Consider the following 18,029-nt stretch of genomic DNA (forward strand, 5'->3'; position numbering starts at 1 on the left):
TTCTATAATTGATGACCATAGACAAAAACATTTATTAAATACAAAGAAGGTTATACAATGTTTACAATACATCAATAAAAGGTCTTTTTAATCCGATACCAGAATAGTAAAATGATCTAGACGAATTGTTCATAACCCAACTAATAATCTCATTATTTAAAAGTCTAATCAAAATCAGGGTTACCCATCTAATTGAACATAAAGTTCTAAAATTTTTACATAATTCGTACCTTTAAAAGACAATTGTTCGACTGCAAATAGTATGAAACATTGACACAAAATAATAAATGACTAGGAGAATTGACACCGACCAAAATTATCAATTTGAACAACATATTATTTAAGACAATCGAAGACAGCAGTAGCACAGGAAAACATCGAGCCAAAACCAGGGCGACTTCTTTGGTACCCTCTTATACCGCGACGATTGCAATGGTATCACCAGCTCTAATACTGAGCTATCCTCGTCTTCCTCTGAAGCAGTTAACTCGACTTCGAACAACTGAGGCGAAGAGCGGTCTATTTCACAGTCGGCGTAGCGCTCGGCAGCACGTAGAGACATCATTTTCTGGAATTGATTATCTCACGTTATTGCCTGAGAGTTGTATAAGTTTAATATGATATATTATAAGTTTTGGAAAGTCTTGTCCTATATTATTTTAAATTTTTGTTTAATTTGTTGGCAATAAAACAGATTAAAGGTATTTTTATCGTCCCACACTATCTTTATATTATATATACTGCGTTTCTGGGTCAACACACACAGTCGCTTTTTTTTATTTAAATTTAATTAGGTTACCTACAATTTCAAATTGGATCGAGTAATTTCTTAGAAATTGGAGTGACCATGTTTTCAAATTCATTTGAAATCGGAATTAAGATTTATACCCAAATTATTACAAATTACAAATATATAAAAGTATGCCCGCTTGAAAGCTTTAAAGCTAGACATATACCTTTGTTTTTATGTTTCATAAACTACAACTAATCTTTCTGAAACATTTTCTAATCTTTAAAAAGCGAGTTATTCATTTGTGTAACAGGCTCCCAATTAGTTAATTGATAATTTGTTAGTATGTGTAGAAATATGGATATATACATTGCTCTAACATAATTTCAACATCGATTTTCCAAGAGACATTTTATAAAATACTGCCTGAAACAGGAATTCAATTTTTTTTTTTTTTTCTAAATTCTTAACTAGTTATAAACAGTTCTTACCAATTTCTCAAAGTCATCCGTAATGGATTCTAGAAGAGGATCATTGACATCGTTTTCGTTTGGTTCCTCATCGCTACTGCTGGATTCATTCTGCTGTAATGCAGAAGATTAGATTTCAGAGAAAATCGCCTGTATTGTAATATCACAGTTTAAGCATTGAAAGAATTTCACATAAATATATTAGCGCGCTGAAGTGGCCGTGGGCCGATCATATGTCGCGGAACGGACAACTTCTGTGGCACAAATGTCTTAGAGTGGAGACTGCGTCTTGGTAAACGTAGCGTAGGACGTCCTGCTACCCGGTGGAGTGACGATATCCGTATAGGTTGTTAGTCACAATTGGTACAGTGACGTGCCTTAGGAGAGGCCAATATATGATGATGATGGTGATGATGATATGATTCAATTAACTTGACATTTAAATTAATTATAGTTTCACTATTATACTTTCAATTGGTTACAACTGAACTAATTCGCTTGGGGGTATAAGACAATCGCATTTCTACCAATCATGGTATAAAACATATTTAATATATTACGTGTAATTCTGCAAGCCTAGCTCGAGCCACCCTGTCCTCATCGCTGTCGATACCACTGTCATCGAGCTCAACATTCAGACGAAGAGGGAGTAATTCATCAGCGGCCATGTTTTATTGTATCTGAAACATATTTTAATCATCTAAACACTGTTTAGGTGAAGTGAAGGAAGTACATGGAAATATATTCTTTTTTCTCACTAAGTTGAAACTCACACTTAATAACAACTAAATTCATTAAAATCTACGTCAATTTTTTTATATCAATTAAGATTATAAGCGATATTACATATTTAACATCTATATGTTTATACATCACTTTGTTTATATCGACGGATTTTATATTACCTACAGCATTTTTTGTGCTTAATTTATTTTTATGCGAGTATTTTTTTATTATTTATAACCCTTTACTTTTTAGTCTCAGAATACATAAAATAAAATACTTATTTATAACAAAAAAAACATGGCGAGTGCACAAAAGGCGTTCTTATTGCTAAAAAGCAATCTTTTCTAATAGCTATGATTATTTTCATGGTAAGGACATGTAAGATAAAAGGCGCAATCAACAAAATCAAATTAACTCAAAAGTAAAAGAATCTTTAATAAATATTGGAAAAGAAACGCCGTTTGACACAAATTTTAAACCTATGTGGTGTATTGGCGCATCTAAAATTCTCAAGAAGAATATTCCACAGACAAATTGCACGGATAGTGAAAGAGGAATTAAAAAATGCTATGGTAAATAGAGGGTTGCAAAGAACATCAGAATAAAAGGTAAGTAGTAGAATAATATCATATCTATTTCCATTCGTTCTTTTAAATACTACATATCCATCTATCATACATTCTACGTAAGTACGTCCTCCCAAAAGAAGGCACAAAGTATTGTTACAGCGCAGTTTTCGAGGAATGGATGTTGAGCGTCTGTGTAATGATGCTCAAAAGATTGACTGGTCGCCTGTTACTTCAGTCAATTGTATAGACGCCAAAGTGTCAGCTTTTAATTTACTTATAACGAAACTGTACGACACTCACGCACCAATTAAAGCAGTTAAAATTAAGCATTGTCCTGTCCCATGGTTGACTGATGAACTTAGATCCTTTATTCACAAAAAAAATTTGGTGAAAGCCAAATTTAAACTGAATAACTCGGACTCCAATCGTGAAAAATACAAAGCAATTCGTAATCGCTGCAATACGATGTATGATAGATGGATATGTAGAGACGCACAACGACGCCATATTCACAAATCCGTTGAGAGCGGCAACACTGCAGTCACTTGGAAATTTTTAAAAACACTTGGAGTTGGTAAATCTCAGATTAACTCATTTCCTGTCAACATAAATTTAGACATTCTTAATAAACATTTCTCCTCGTTTCAGTCTACTTTGGATTATAACTCTAAAGTTGATACCATTAAACTTCTTTCCACCATGAAAACTCCTAACTCTCCTCCGTTCATTTTTGTACCTTTCACGGCCAGTGACGTTAAGAAGAATATATTAGCCATCGCTTCGAATGCTCTTGGCTGTGACGGTATTGGGCGTGCTATGATTTTACCCATTCTTGATATTATCCTTCCCATCCTGACTCACATCCTCAATTTCTCTTTATCGTCAAGTTCATTTCCCCAGACCTGGAAAGATGCATACATCATTCCTCTTCCTAAAAAAATAATCCATCCAATTTTTCCGATTATCGTCCTATATCTGTTCTACCGTTCCTATCTAAAGTTCTGGAAAGGTTAGTGCAACAACAGCTGTGCTCCTTTCTAGACTATAATTCACTTTTAGATCCTTTTCAATCTGGGTTTCGGTCGGGTCATAGCACGGTTACTGCTCTTGTCAAGGTTACAGAGGACATTCATTTAGCGATGGCCAATAAGCAGCTAACAATCCTAGTTCTCCTTGATTTCTCCAATGCCTTCAACACCGTTGACTTCGATATCCTGTTAGCTTTGTTAAGTTCTCTTAACGTATCTCCTGCTGTAGTTGGTTGGTTTCGTAATTACTTGCAGGGTCGTCGGCAGCGCATCCGAGTTGATGAATCTCTTTCTTCATGGTCGGACGTTACTGCTGGCGTCCCTAAAGGCGGCGTGTTGTCACCTCTCCTTTTTAGTGTTTTTATTAACTCTATATCTTCCAAACTTTCTTCTCTCTACCATCTGTATGCAGACGATCTACAAATTTACACTCATTCGTCAGTGGAAAATCTTGAAGAAGAGATCTCTCGCATCAACGCAGATCTTCAATCCATAGTTGAATGGACCCGTGCTTATGGTCTCAAACTAAATCCTGGAAAGACCCAAGCTACTATTTTAGGTAGTTCTTTTTACATATCCAGGATTTCTTTTTCGGTTCTGACCCTAATTTATATCGATGGAGTCCCAGTTCCTTATAGTTCGACAGTCAAAAATCTGGGTATCCATTTAGACCAAACCCTATCATGGGCTGAACACATTAAGCAAGTAAGTCGTAAGATTTTTGGCGTTACTTCATCTTTACGACGACTGAGCAACTTTTTACCTGAATTAAATTTAACAAAGGCCGCGTTCCATCGATACAGTATTGTAATCATTGAAATAATGTTTCGTATTGGTTGTGATGGTTCTTAAACATCTCAATAGATGGCGTGGGGTGCCCCTTAGGCACATGAAACCGAAAGAGTAGAAGAAATTTGTTTAGTGTGGCAGGATCACGGGTGGCCGAGAGGCTAGGCGTTGCTACAGTTAGGCAAGAAACGCAGGTTCTAATCCTGCCTCGTGATCAAATTTTTTCTATTCTTTCAAAATTTCTCATTTATAAAGCATTTCAATGCTATAAAACTAAAAATTTAACTTTTTACCTGTTCCTACGAAAATTGTGCTGGCTCAGTCTTTGTTGCTTTCTATCCTTGATTATGGTGATGCATGCTTTCCAGACCTTAATGAGGAGCTACTTAACAAATTAGAACGACTTCAAAATTATGCTATTAGATTTATCTTTGGCTTGCGCAAATTTGATCATATCTCAGAATATCGCTCGAAACTCAGTTGGTTGCCCATCCGGCTTCGCCGAAATACTCATGTCCTTTCTCTCCTGTACACTATCCTTTTTGATCCTAGATCCCATCCTACCTTAACCATAGATTCGTGTTCATGGGATCTTCTCACGAACTCGATCTGCGATCTATGGACAACCTTACACTACGCATGCCTGCTCACAAAACCCGTTTTTACGCCTCTTCCTTTACCGTGCTAGCTGTAAGGTTGTGGAACTCACTCCCTATCAACATAAGGAAAACTCCATCCATCAACTCCTTCAAGTATCTTGTCAAACAACATTTTCTTCACAACAATTAATTTGTATCTATTTCATTTTCTCTTACCTTACTTACTTTCATTTACTATTTTTTTTTCTTCATCTTTTTCCTTTATGTATATTGGTATGTATATAATTATGTGTGTGTGTATTTGCATTTTTAACTTTCGTTTGCACCTTTTATAATGCTATTGCTATGCTCCTTCTACATTCCAAATCTTTCTCTTTCTTTTTTCCCTTTTTTCTTCAAACTTTTCCTAAACCCACAGGTTGCCTGGAAGACATCGCTTCATAGCGATAAGGCCGCCTATTTGTACCGCGTTTTCTTTATTTTGAATATTTTTGTTTTTATATTGTTTTTGTGTGTGCAATTAAGTGTTTTATTATTATTATTATACATTTGAAAATTCAATAGGTAATTCTCTCCGTGACCACACTCGCTGTAAAGTTTACCAAACTTCGGAATAAATAATGTAATAAATAAATCGCGTTTAAAATCAATTCAAGAGTTTTGAAATGATTATGAACTCTTATTTTGAAATGTTACATTCATCAAACAATACGATCTCATAGTAAAGAAATGAATTCCATTATATATAGACATTAATAATTTGAATCTTTACCATTTTTATAACAAAACATTTAAGAAAATATCATCATGTAAAAGAATAATAATAAAAAAATCTATTTAACTAATTATATAATAAAGAACTCTAATACCTATTTAATTAACCCCAAAATGCATGTGAATGTGAAGAGGTTTATTAAATATTTGGTAATATACAAATTTAATCCACACCAAGAATAATTCATTCGTCATAATATGTGTTCAATTTCATTTTAGGTAGAATAATTCTATATAATTATTTTTACAATTATAAACAATATCACTACTTCCTCTTTTTGTTTTCCTCAGATTTGCTTAAAATCATAAAGAACTATACTCTATGATATCTATAATCTATGTCTATAATCTTTATAAGAAATGTTATTGTGTACTTATGTCGCTTCACTATATATTTATTATACTGTATATCGAAAATGTGCTTTTTCAGTCAATGAAAGCCATGAGGGACATGTTTATATTGAAAGAGCGTTTACTTAGATCTAGCCACCATAAGGGACCGAAATCAGGTATTTTGGTCGATAAAACCTTAAACAAATACGATAATACACCAATAATTTTCAGCAATGATGATTAAGACGAATGAAATTAATTGCAATTATATGCAATCATATATTTGCTAAGTAATTGGAAAATTGCTCATAGCCTTGTAGCTAAATGTCACTGATTAATTCCAAAGGTTACAAGGATGCGTATAATATATTCTAGGTATATTTTATCATTTACCCGTAATACATAATAAATTCAAGATTTCTGTATAAACAAGAAAATAATTACCTGGTTCTCACAGGACCCAATATACAGTATATCAATATCACTGAAAGCAAATACACGTTATAAAACCTCCACGGTGTTCACCAAAATCCGGTGCTGCCAGGCCGCCCGCCCCGCGTTGCCATGGCTACGGAAACGTGCGCGCGCAATAAAAACTCTGAATTCAAATCGGACGTTTCGTCACATTTATTTATTATCTAAGTTTTTCATCGAGTTATTCAATTAAATTATAAATTTCAACTACCATGCTGTGGTGCGTTTATAAGGCGTAGAGCCTTGATATGGCGCCTAAGAAGGTAGGTATCTTAGACTTCACTTACTAATAATATCAAAATGTCGCCAGTTTTAATTACTTACGTTCTTAACAAAATATACTCGGTTTAATGGTTTTTGTTGCATACGAAAAAGAGTAATTTCAGTGAAACACGTAACATTTAAAACAATTGTTTGTATTGCGCAATTTTACAATATCATTGATTTAACATGCGTTGCTACAGATCCTCAGCGATACAATTATACACATAATCTCAAATATGTACCTACCTAGGTCTTCATATGATGTAACAGAATGTTATAGTATAACATAAGAATACAAAAAAACACGGGATTTTTATTAAAAAACAATAAACATTTGCATCTGAGTTGTTTTTTTTAACAAAAATTTGCCATCATATCTAATAATTGAATAAATAAAGTTGGACACACTATTATAAAAAGTCCAAAAACCTCAAACGTCTCAAACATGTGAATAATATTATATTCATTTAATAATAAATTAAATCGATTTGAATTGGAAGCATAATACCTCAATGTGTGAAACGTTTATTAATTAAGCTTGTTACTTCCACTAAAATGTATTTCAATATCCCAGTAACTCACATAAAGCGCAAAGTTTCAAGTTGAAATGATTATTGTTTCTACTAACTAATCTTTATTGGCTTTTCCCTAAAACTGAAACCAACTGACTGACTGAACTGAACTACGTAATCACGTCGAAATTAATCTAACCTGAACATATTATAGGATACTTAAAGCTCAATTTTAATTAACAAATATCCCACAACACGCTGTCGCACCAATAGTACAGACAAAATTACAGATCGTAACCAAACAAGGGTAAGGTACTTTTCTTTTGTCAAATTCATAAGTGGACCCAATGGTGATTGTGTCGTGATTTAAATATTTAATCGCGACTTATAAACGGTATAGAAACCACCAATGCGACGCAATATGTAGTCGTCATCTAAAACTTTATACATAGTTTTAAGAGAAAGGTTAATTATTACTTAATTCATAAACAAAATCCAATAAATACTGCAACTAAATAACTTATAACAACGGCCACACACTGTTCCAAGTACTCTTCAGTCATATACATGTAGTCATCATAATATATACAACGATATATTTGTACTCTTCGTCTATACATAGATCAAAATCTCACCCTGAATTTATATGAAATTCGCAATCTTATTCACAACTTAGTGGTGTTAAATGGTTATCTGTGTTTGTGTTGAGCTTTAAGAAATAAACGATTCTATATAATTATTTTAATGAAACTTTATTTCAATGTTGCATTGCATCGTTGACATTGAAATTGATTAAAATTACTAATGTAGAAGGTACCATAAAAGCTTAATTTTTTGAATAATATAACACTTGATTTCTAATATCTACTTACTTGAGTGATGTGAGAGATGCTCATTATAATATCAATGCTTCTAAAAGACCTAAAGTAAACAATTTTGATCAATGAAAATCAAACAAACTCTAACCAACAACAAATTCAGAATGACACATTAAATGAGGAATATCGTAGCCATGCGACACTGGGAAGGTAACATCTTTGTAACCACAGCGACTTTAAGATCTCACAGTTCTAAAGAAGATTTTGCCACTTAGATTCCTAGCCTGAAAGAAATGGCAAAGCCAGTGCGACTGCCTGATTTGTGGCGCAGTAAGTCAACAGAAAAATCAATTGGGTTGATTCTTAAACGTCTGAGAGTAAGTACTGATCGGTGTAAGGAAATCTCACTGTACATATGACCTTGGCAATCTGTGTGTGTGTCCGTTGTCCTGGGTTCTGGCTTGCATATTCATATCGGTATTTTATAGTAATACGTAACGTGTAAATAAACTCTTGAATTATGATCGAATCTCTCCAATAATATAACGAAATATTATCATATGGAATTAAAATGTTTGACTTATGCTTTGCTATTTTTAAAATAAAATATCAACACGGCTAACATATCGATATGAATAGAAGAGCCTTGTGTTATCGTCTACGCATGTCTAATCGTATGAAAAGCTTACGCAAATGCAAATTTTGTGTATTACCATTGTATTTGGCTGCGCGATACATGTGTTTTTATGATTTTATAAATCTTGCTATGAAAATGATAACTTTCCTGTGTCTGATTTTTTCGTATCATGTACTTCAAAGCTTAGATATGATATCGCTTCGCTACTCGCCAATCATACTTTTACGGATAATTTAAATCGATTCGAGATTATTTGCTTATACAATAATAAAGTGTAAAAAAATGTTTTTACCATAACTTATAGCTCAAACTTCCCAAATATAATCATTCTAATTTAACAATATTACCCTTTAAAAAATTTGTCCAATCAAATTGTGAATCAGAAAAGGGACAGTTTCATGAGTATTATGAACACAATAAATAATATCAGGATTCAAGATTTAAAAATCGGTCCAGTACGAGTATCGAGTTCGCTTGAATGTGATCACTTGGAATACAAAAAATTTATCACCCATCCAAATTATAGCCGTGAGAACCGTTGCTCATTGAGGATTTTTTATTATTCGTTATTATATCGACAAGATCACATAAATACACAAATAAAATTTCAACTTTTTATCCATCACTGTTCATTACAATCTAGTGAGAGACGGACGAACCAACAGACAGAAAGACGGATAACAAAATCAGTGATAGAGTCCCGTTTTATCCTTTGAGTACGGATTCCTAAAACCTGATAAAGCTAATAAAGCCATGTACAATGACACCAATTGTCTAGGTTATATACCTGAGCTTTTAATAGTTTTCGATTTACATGGTCACTTATATGTATGTAATTATATGTCAACCATTACCCAAATTAATAATCACCGAACTATGCCGCGAAAGTTCGTTTATCCAGCATTTAACCTGTCTTCCAAATAGCCTATTAATAAAGTAACATCCATTTGAAGCTTCAGTGAAAATTTCTCATCAGCAATTTTGTATTGAAATTATAAATCGATTGTGTGCTTATCAACGTTATTGTGATAACTGTAATATCGTCGATCAAACGGTAATATGGTTTAACGCCCATCACGCAACGGGAAGAAGGAAATGTCAACATAAACGGTTTTATTGACGTTATTAACTTGTTTCCAATTGATATTAAAGGTAATCGCATTCTAAATATTGCTAACATCTGCAACTATTATTAATCCAACATGGAGGTCGCAAACTTTCGTTTTTAGATGTACTAAATAGAAAATGTACGCTGTTATCCCTGAGGTGATTGTCTTAAAGTCATAAATTATGGATCAAATATTCATAAATTAATGGAAATTAAAGAAAAAAGTTTTTCATTTTTTTACTTTTACTTATTATTCGGTTCTATTACGCACTGTTACTATTATATTAGATATTAGCACCAGCGATAACTGGAGATGGTTAAGAATTCTCGAAAAGACAAATAACCTCATTCATTTAGGGCCAATTATTGAATCCTATGTTAAGACCATATCGTATTAAACAACCATTTCAAAAATTTATTCTATAAATAATATTCGACGAAATAAATATTAACCAAGGATAGAAAACTGGGTTCTTAACATTGTGGTACTTAGAAATACGTACTGTTATGAGACTCTCGGGCTAAATAGGCTTAAAAATGAATTATATGCAGCTGTCTGTCGAGATTAAGGAATAGTTAAAGACTAGCTGGATGCTAATAAAATCGCGTGGAATGTTGCTAAATGCCGAGTTAAATATAAAGACACTTAGGGTGAGCATGTCCATATACACAGTCCGGATATAACAGTACGTATATACTCTATGTACAGTGTTATACATATAAATTTGATAAATAAATTACCTGAATTTAACTCTTCTTTCTTTATTTCACATTGCAAATCATCGTCGCGGAATCACAACACCTTTCCTGGGTATTATTAATAATAATCAAATTTGATACATTATATATTTATAATAAAATTGTTAACGGTTCCTTATTTTGTAAATACGAATAAATATAATTTCAACAGAAAGTAAAAATATTTAGTTGAATGAACACACAATAAAACAAAAAAATTACAAACAGAAAATAAGAACTTAATTCAAATTCAGTATCCATTTTAAACTTTTTTATTCCTTCTCTTCTCATTTGTATAATCGAGTTGACCCATTTTTTATGAATTTATAAATAGGTATTATTATTTCACCCATCTCAGAAGATATTTCGGAAACAACTGCTCTAAATGGCTCAGTAATACTCTAACTGTAAGCGCAATACTCAGTGTGCTTTTAATTTGAACCGTTCGTGAACTCATTTTCCAAACGCGATGATACTGTCGAACCGCAGAAGACTAAATGCAGGTCGTTTGAAGGCTTAAATTATGCGCAGTTACAGAGTCGTGTACACATCAAAAGCTAATCTGTTTGAAATATAGTTTACCATTGTAAAATTAAATTATTTAAAAAATGACCGAGACAGATTTCCTATGTATTCTGTAATCAAATAGTATCACATTATCCTTTGTCAATGCAATAAAAACGAGCCCTCTTTTATCCCACAATGAATGCACTTTTTTATGATACACTGAGAAACTGTGGTACTTACATATTTGGGTGTTTGTTTTAACATTTCATATTCGTGTCTAGATGTGTTATAAAATCCAAAAAATATAATTTTGTAAATATCAAAAATTGAAACGATATTTTTATGATTTCATACTAATATAATATTTCTTTACATTACAACACACATAACCAGCGGTAAAAAAATTTCCGCTAACCCTCCCAAAGTACTACCATTTGCTAGTCAATTAATGACCTAATCGACAACAATAATAAAGATTAATATCGAATTACATTAAAAAAGAAGAAGGTAGAAGCATATGGGCATCAGTAAGAAAAATTATCTAGATCCTGATAGACTTAGTCATCGAACATCATCTTAATTGAGATTCATTACAGTATCGCTTTATGTATTCTACATGCCTTCAAAGGGGGTGGCAAAAAGCACTGGCATAAAACTGTCTTGTCGTCTGTGCAAGCTAATGCCAGACACCGGCGCTAATTAGAATTTGGTGACACGCTCGCCGGAACTACGTTTGTTTCCATTGTCATTAAATGATTTACATATTTTGGGGATTAATAAAATTCAAAATAAATATCTGAGGGATTGTAATAAATGCTATAAAATACAAAATATCTTCTCTCTCTGATGAGATTTATTTAGAATTCTTGTTGTACAAACTAAAGCAAAAAAATGGAACAATATTAAAAAAAAGGCATCGTTTATATAAGGCGCAAGATGAAGAAATTTTCATTAATTATCCCCTTATTCCCATATTACCATTCGGTTATCTTGCTCTATATTTTGGAATTATATACTATTTAATTCAGAAATAACATTTTACGTGTGTAATATCGACCTGCAACTGACTTTTGTCTGAAATTTTCATATTCTTTTTGTAGTAAAATTCATAAACTACAACAACTTACTCAGATAAGTTTTCCTGGTTCAACCCATCTCGTTCTGTGGAACTTACTAACTAAAGCAAACATGCAAAAGAAAGTTTTACCTATTTTCTTTATCGAACACATTAACTATAATTAATTTCCTACATTAACAATAATGTTTTTTGGTATAACAAATCGTGATTAGGTCAGTTCGATTAAAGCTTACTTTAAACATATAATACAGTACAGGCAAAATTATATAAATTGAATAAAATCAACTCCTTGAACGAAAGTTTTTCTGGTATCAGATTCTGAACTAGCACTATCGTGATTTTAAATCAATGGAATGCAGTTTACACCTGTAATCATTGCTCCGTTACTTCCTTACCGAGGATACTGCAGTTAGAGGCGTTCTTTTGTACAAATCGGGTAAACTCAAATACTAAGAGTATTAAATTGATAAGAGTAAGAGTATTATATAAATTGTTATCATAAATTAAATTCAAAACATGTCGTCCGATGACGACAGTGACGTGAGTACCGCTTTTCCCGCACTTTGTTGCGTGTTCATGAATAACAAGTTTACCACGAATTAAAAATTACTAATCCATTTCAAATGCTTAAAGCACGCAATGATCTTTAATAGTTTGTTTACGCTTGCTTTCGCTGAACTAAAAATGGAAGTATTATTTACAATCCTGTTACATGATCACGACCAATAAAGTTCTAACATAAAATAATATGCAAATCTGGAATATTTACTCGTAAATCAAAGTGGTGCTTAAACGTTTAGAAGACTGAGCAGTTCTTGATTTGCGGTAAGCTTGCGTGCTTGTGTTTTTTGGAAGGCAACTCGTTCCGTTAATTATTAAAAATGCTGAAAGCTATGGTCAAGAGGGCAATGAAAATAGATGACGAGACTGTGCTTTTGACGAGAACCTTATCGAAATTTGATGTAGGCACCTTCGATGGCTTATGCTTAATTAATAGTGATATGTTGTGAACGAAACTAAGTGTTATTTTTATATATTTAGCAGAAGGAGGGTAATAAATCCCGCGCTAACTTAGCGGAAGATGAAGCATTAGACTGGCTGAAACCACGCACACTCTTAAAACCTGACGATCAAGAGGAAGTTCCTGAGGCGGTTAGTAAATTTTGCTAGTATTATACGCATTGCGGTCTTTATTTTAGCCTAATGCGGAATTTAATAGGGACAATTGGAATACTTACGCGTTTTAAAAGTTTAAAATAATGGCAGGATCTCGAAGAGGAGGTCGGTCGTGTTCTGACTACTATCAATCCTCAATGGGTGGCAGACGAGGTAGCCTATCATTATGGACAGGGCCGATTTGTACTCAAGCCAAAACCGACGTTTGGAAAGGCATATCCCTTGTATATATACCAAGGAACAGCCATACGGAAGGACTCTGAAGAAGCGAAGGCTCAAATTGCTGCCGGATATGGTATGATTAATATTAAAAATAGCTCTAGTTACTTTGGAAAATAATTTGCTTCTAGTTACTTGGTACCTATTTGTTACCAATTTATTATATAACTTTTATATTTTAAATTATGTTGTACTATAGTTAATCAGTTTTATACATACATAAATTAAAACAGGAATGGTTGGCTTCGACGATGCTGGTCCCAAGCGAGCCAAAGTAAAGAAATCTGCAGCTGAGGAAGAGGAGGAAGAAGAGCCTGAACCCGAACCCGCAGCACCAGCAGAAGAAGCTAAGGCAGAAGGTACAAAATATATGTTTTTAGTTCAAAACAATACAAAGCCGTATCGTGTTATTGTATTAATAATATTAGGTTAGATTATGATCCAGTTTCTACAGTCTTAGGTTTGATTATAATATTAGTGTAAATTATGTCACTTTTGATAGAGGATGCAGTTCAAGAAGAAGAGAAGCCAGCTGCGCCTGAAGAAGTGGAAGCGCCTGTTGATGAAGCTGCGGTTGGTGAAGAAACTGCGGTAGCAGAAGAAGGCGGTGAAGAAGCCGCACCAGAGGAAAGTAAGATGAAATTGATGTTTCTTTTTTTTTCGTTATAACAAGATTTCTAAGATACCATACATTTTTAAAGTGCCAACATTGGTACATGCTTATGCGATCGCGATAATTTCAGGCTAATAATTTTGATTGTAAATGTTAATTATAGCCGTATATTAATAACCGCAGAAGCTACTGCCAACATTCAGAAATTATTAAATTAATTGGTTTACGTATATTGTTCCAAAAATCAATTTGATATTATTTGTGTTTTTTTTAATTATCAGTACCTGGATGACCGAGCTTTGCTCGGTTTAACTTCGTGAAGTTAGATTGTTTATAAGCGTTTTTTCCAAGATCGTTTAGGCATTTTTAAGTGAACACGTGCATTAAGAAGACACAAAATAATATAAACAATTAGTCTAACCTCAAAGCAAACACTCATTGACTTCGTTACTTAACAACGCCATGTGCTGGAACTTTAATTATTCGCCAAAAAACAGTATTAGTATTATTATTCGCCAATAGATGTCAGGAAGAGTCGCTAAGTTTAAGTCGATAAAACACGAATATGACATTTTCTAAAAAAGATAGGAATCTTTAGCTAGGATAGCTAGATCGATTTAATTAGCCCCCAAAACCCCCTATATACTAAATTTCATGAAAATCATTGGAGCTATTCCGAGATTCCAATTATATATATATACAAGAATTGCTCGTTTAAAGATATAAGATTACACAGCAGTACTAGTCACTAACTAACTAGAAAAGTCTAATTGAAAATTTAAAGAATTTCCACATAAAATTTAAATACGGCAACTAATAGAACTTTAAAATATTTCTTATAGAAGCAGGGGAAGAGCCTCTCATCGAAGAAGTCATTACAATTAAGCCTCGTGTCAAGAAATTGGCTAACCAGTTTAACTTCTGCGAAAGAGCTGCCCTCACATACAATAACCCGAGAAGAGTTTGTATTCAATTTCCTAATTTATTCATTTTGAGTAAGTTACATACACTAATTCATTAAGTGTTCAATCATACTTCATACTATACTATACTATTCACTAATATTATGAAAGTTTGTAAGGATGTGTGTGTGTTTGTTGCTCTTTCACACAAAAACTACTGAACCGATTGCAATGAAATTTGGTACGTAGACAGCTGGACAACTGGAATAACATGTAGGCAACTTTTTGTCCCGATATTCCTACGGGATACGGACTTACGCGGGTGAAACCGCGGGGCGCAGCTAGTTAGTCATGAAATATAATCAATCAATAAATTATACTTCATATTATATAACTTTTTGTGGAACTGCATTTAATATACAGTTCCACACTAGCGAATTGAGCGATGCTTGATTGATTGATTGATTCTTTTATTCCAGTTTGTAATAAATCATTAAATTTCAACTATATCTGTACCAAACATTTTTTTTGTGTTTGATAGAAAATATATCTCATTTAATTTTTAGTTTTATAGCATTGAAATGCCTTATAAATGAGAAATTTTTAAAGAATAGAATAGTTCTCATTTGTTTAGAATTAGGATTGGCTACTCCCTCTAGAGACATCAGTATGTATTTGTCTTGAATAGTTTATCTTACTTATCTTATTACCTTACTATCAAATAATTTAGATTATATTTATCCGTCTTCTATACTCCATCTGTTTTACCTGCACTCATCATTCCATCATAACCATGTTTTGAAAATAATACATATAAAAACTTTCATCACATCTGAAGATTCGCGACAATATTTAGTTCTAACACCTCTGATGTAATAAATATTACAAATCGTAGTCGGTGGACACACAAACTATACCACCACCTAGAGCCAACTATGGGTCAACTTGCCTGCAGTCTATCATCTTTGATTTTTACCAAGAAGACTACGCTCGAAAGATGAAAGAAAAGGAAGATGAGAAGCCCAAAAGGGTGAGTTATAAATTAAAAGATAAAAATTGACGATTTGTTACGAAATTGATAGATTTCGTAGAGTCAATGAAGTTTAATTTCAAAGATTAGGAAAATATTCTTTAAACTCCACTCTCGTAAATTCATAAAAACGTGTTTGTGTGCATCTCTATAAGTATCTATGTATATTGTATATGGCGCAATTCTTGTAATAATCAGATTTATACCATCTTTTGTTTCTCCAGTTTTTAGCCATTTTTCGGGTTTTGTAACCCTAAAGCAAAATGGCACTCTTATACTAAGACTTCGCTGTCCTTCTGTCGGTCTGTCTGTGTATCCGTGTGTCACCAGACTGTATCTCAGAAACTGTCATAGTTAAGCAATTGCTATTTTCAGAGACAATATATCTTAGTTGTCGCTATAAGCAGTAATAATAAAAGTCATGGTTAATAAACGATTGGTATACCTAGTCTAGTCTATAAATTGGATGGGTATACACATATTTTTGCAATTATAATTTATTTGTGCGGGTTGGCAGATGTCACATGTCGAACTTTTGATTTTCGGACATGCCGGTTTCCTCACGATGTTTTCCTTCACCGTTTTAAGCAGTGGTGATGTTATCTACATGCGCAGATAAATTGAAAAATCAATTTATATCCTGCACGCTCGCCCGGTCTCGAACCCCGACTTATCGCTTTTGAAGTCCGAGGTTCTCACCACTGAGTCACCACTGCTAATCTCCGAAACTCTTATTTCATCTTAATTGCACGTTTTTAGAATTTACTTGACTTGCATTTGAACGATTTGTTACAATATACTCACAAAAATCTTGGATTGGTTTGATATAAAGCTTCGCAAGAAAGCGGCGAAACATGCGAAGTCGGCGCAACAAATTCACGACGAACAACTGGCGCAGAGAATACGAGAGGCCTGGACCATTCTCGAGAGACTGGTCAATCAGAACATCTACGATGATATTGGTAAGATTAACTCCGTTTAATATTGGACAGAGCCTCCTGACACAAGCATTTCTTTTTTTCACCAGTGGTGTTGCAATCGTAAACTAACTTAAGACTATTTAAGACTATTTAAGGAATGGAATAGATAACTAATATACTTAAGACTATTTAAGAAATGGAATAGATAATTTGAATTTGAATTTGAATTTGATTACCAGCGGCTTGAGTCCAGTGGCTCTCTGCCACTTGAATCAGGTCGTCCGTCCATCTTGTTGTATATTGTCTGTTCTTGTATCATAACTATCGCGATAAAACTCTAGCCCAAGACTATCGTTACTGGGACGATCCCTCGGACGAATTCCGCGAGGGGATGGGCTCGCTGCTGCCGCTCTGGAAGTTCCAGTTTGAGCCGATGAGGAGTCACGCTGTGTGCGAGGTGCAGTGGAACCCACACTATCAGGACTTGTTCGCTGTCGCTTATGGCTCTTGTGAGTATTGGCGACGGTTTCGCAGCTTGCTGATGTGTTCCGTTTGACGTATTATATGTCAGTTAATATCATATGATTAATTATAAATGCGAAAGTTTGTGAGGATGGATGTATGTGCATGTGTATGTTTGTTGCTCTTTCACACAAAACTACTGAACCGATTGCGATGAAATTTGGTACGTAGACAGCTGGATAACTGGAATAGCACGTAGGCAACTTTTTATCCCGATATTCCTACGGGATACAGACTTACGCGGGTGAAACCGCCGGGCGCAGCTAGTGTCTATATCTTAATATATAAAAGTCCAGTATTATGATGTATGTTCCCACTAAACCCTTTACCAATTCAATCGATTTTGATTAAATTTGGCATTTTATGTGTAATTTGGTCCAACTTAAGATATAGGATAGTTGTTATTTCGATTAATTATCCCAATAATTTATAATCTTAATATTTTAAATTATTACTCAGCCACAGCAACGCGTGGCCGGCTATGCTAGTATAT

General features: G+C 33.6%; 2 protein-coding genes across 2 annotated transcripts in view; one reads left to right on the forward strand and one right to left on the reverse strand.

Moving 5' to 3' along the window:
* Positions 1 to 264: 264 nt before the first annotated feature.
* Positions 265 to 6,568, reverse strand: LOC119831776. The gene is made up of 4 exons (XM_038355277.1): positions 6,463 to 6,568; positions 1,761 to 1,880; positions 1,222 to 1,314; positions 265 to 568 (listed from the first exon to the last, which is right to left on the reverse strand). Exons 2-4 carry the CDS (start codon positions 1,866 to 1,868, stop codon positions 341 to 343), a joined length of 429 nt encoding a protein of 142 aa, XP_038211205.1. The 5' UTR covers positions 1,869 to 1,880; positions 6,463 to 6,568; the 3' UTR covers positions 265 to 340.
* Positions 6,569 to 6,740: 172 nt separating this feature from the next.
* Positions 6,741 to 18,029, forward strand: part of LOC119831965 (dynein intermediate chain 2, ciliary) — a 17,856-nt gene continuing 6,567 nt past the window's right edge. The window contains exons 1-9 of the mRNA XM_038355538.1: positions 6,741 to 6,755; positions 13,196 to 13,306; positions 13,421 to 13,625; positions 13,783 to 13,908; positions 14,052 to 14,180; positions 15,005 to 15,123; positions 15,960 to 16,094; positions 16,927 to 17,056; positions 17,356 to 17,523. Coding sequence (XP_038211466.1) covers positions 6,741 to 6,755; positions 13,196 to 13,306; positions 13,421 to 13,625; positions 13,783 to 13,908; positions 14,052 to 14,180; positions 15,005 to 15,123; positions 15,960 to 16,094; positions 16,927 to 17,056; positions 17,356 to 17,523 — 1,138 coding nt within the window. The remainder of the gene's footprint in view (positions 6,756 to 13,195; positions 13,307 to 13,420; positions 13,626 to 13,782; positions 13,909 to 14,051; positions 14,181 to 15,004; positions 15,124 to 15,959; positions 16,095 to 16,926; positions 17,057 to 17,355; positions 17,524 to 18,029) is intronic.

This window comes from Zerene cesonia, chromosome 14, assembly GCF_012273895.1.
Source record: "Zerene cesonia ecotype Mississippi chromosome 14, Zerene_cesonia_1.1, whole genome shotgun sequence".
Taxonomy (NCBI): domain Eukaryota; kingdom Metazoa; phylum Arthropoda; class Insecta; order Lepidoptera; family Pieridae; genus Zerene; species Zerene cesonia.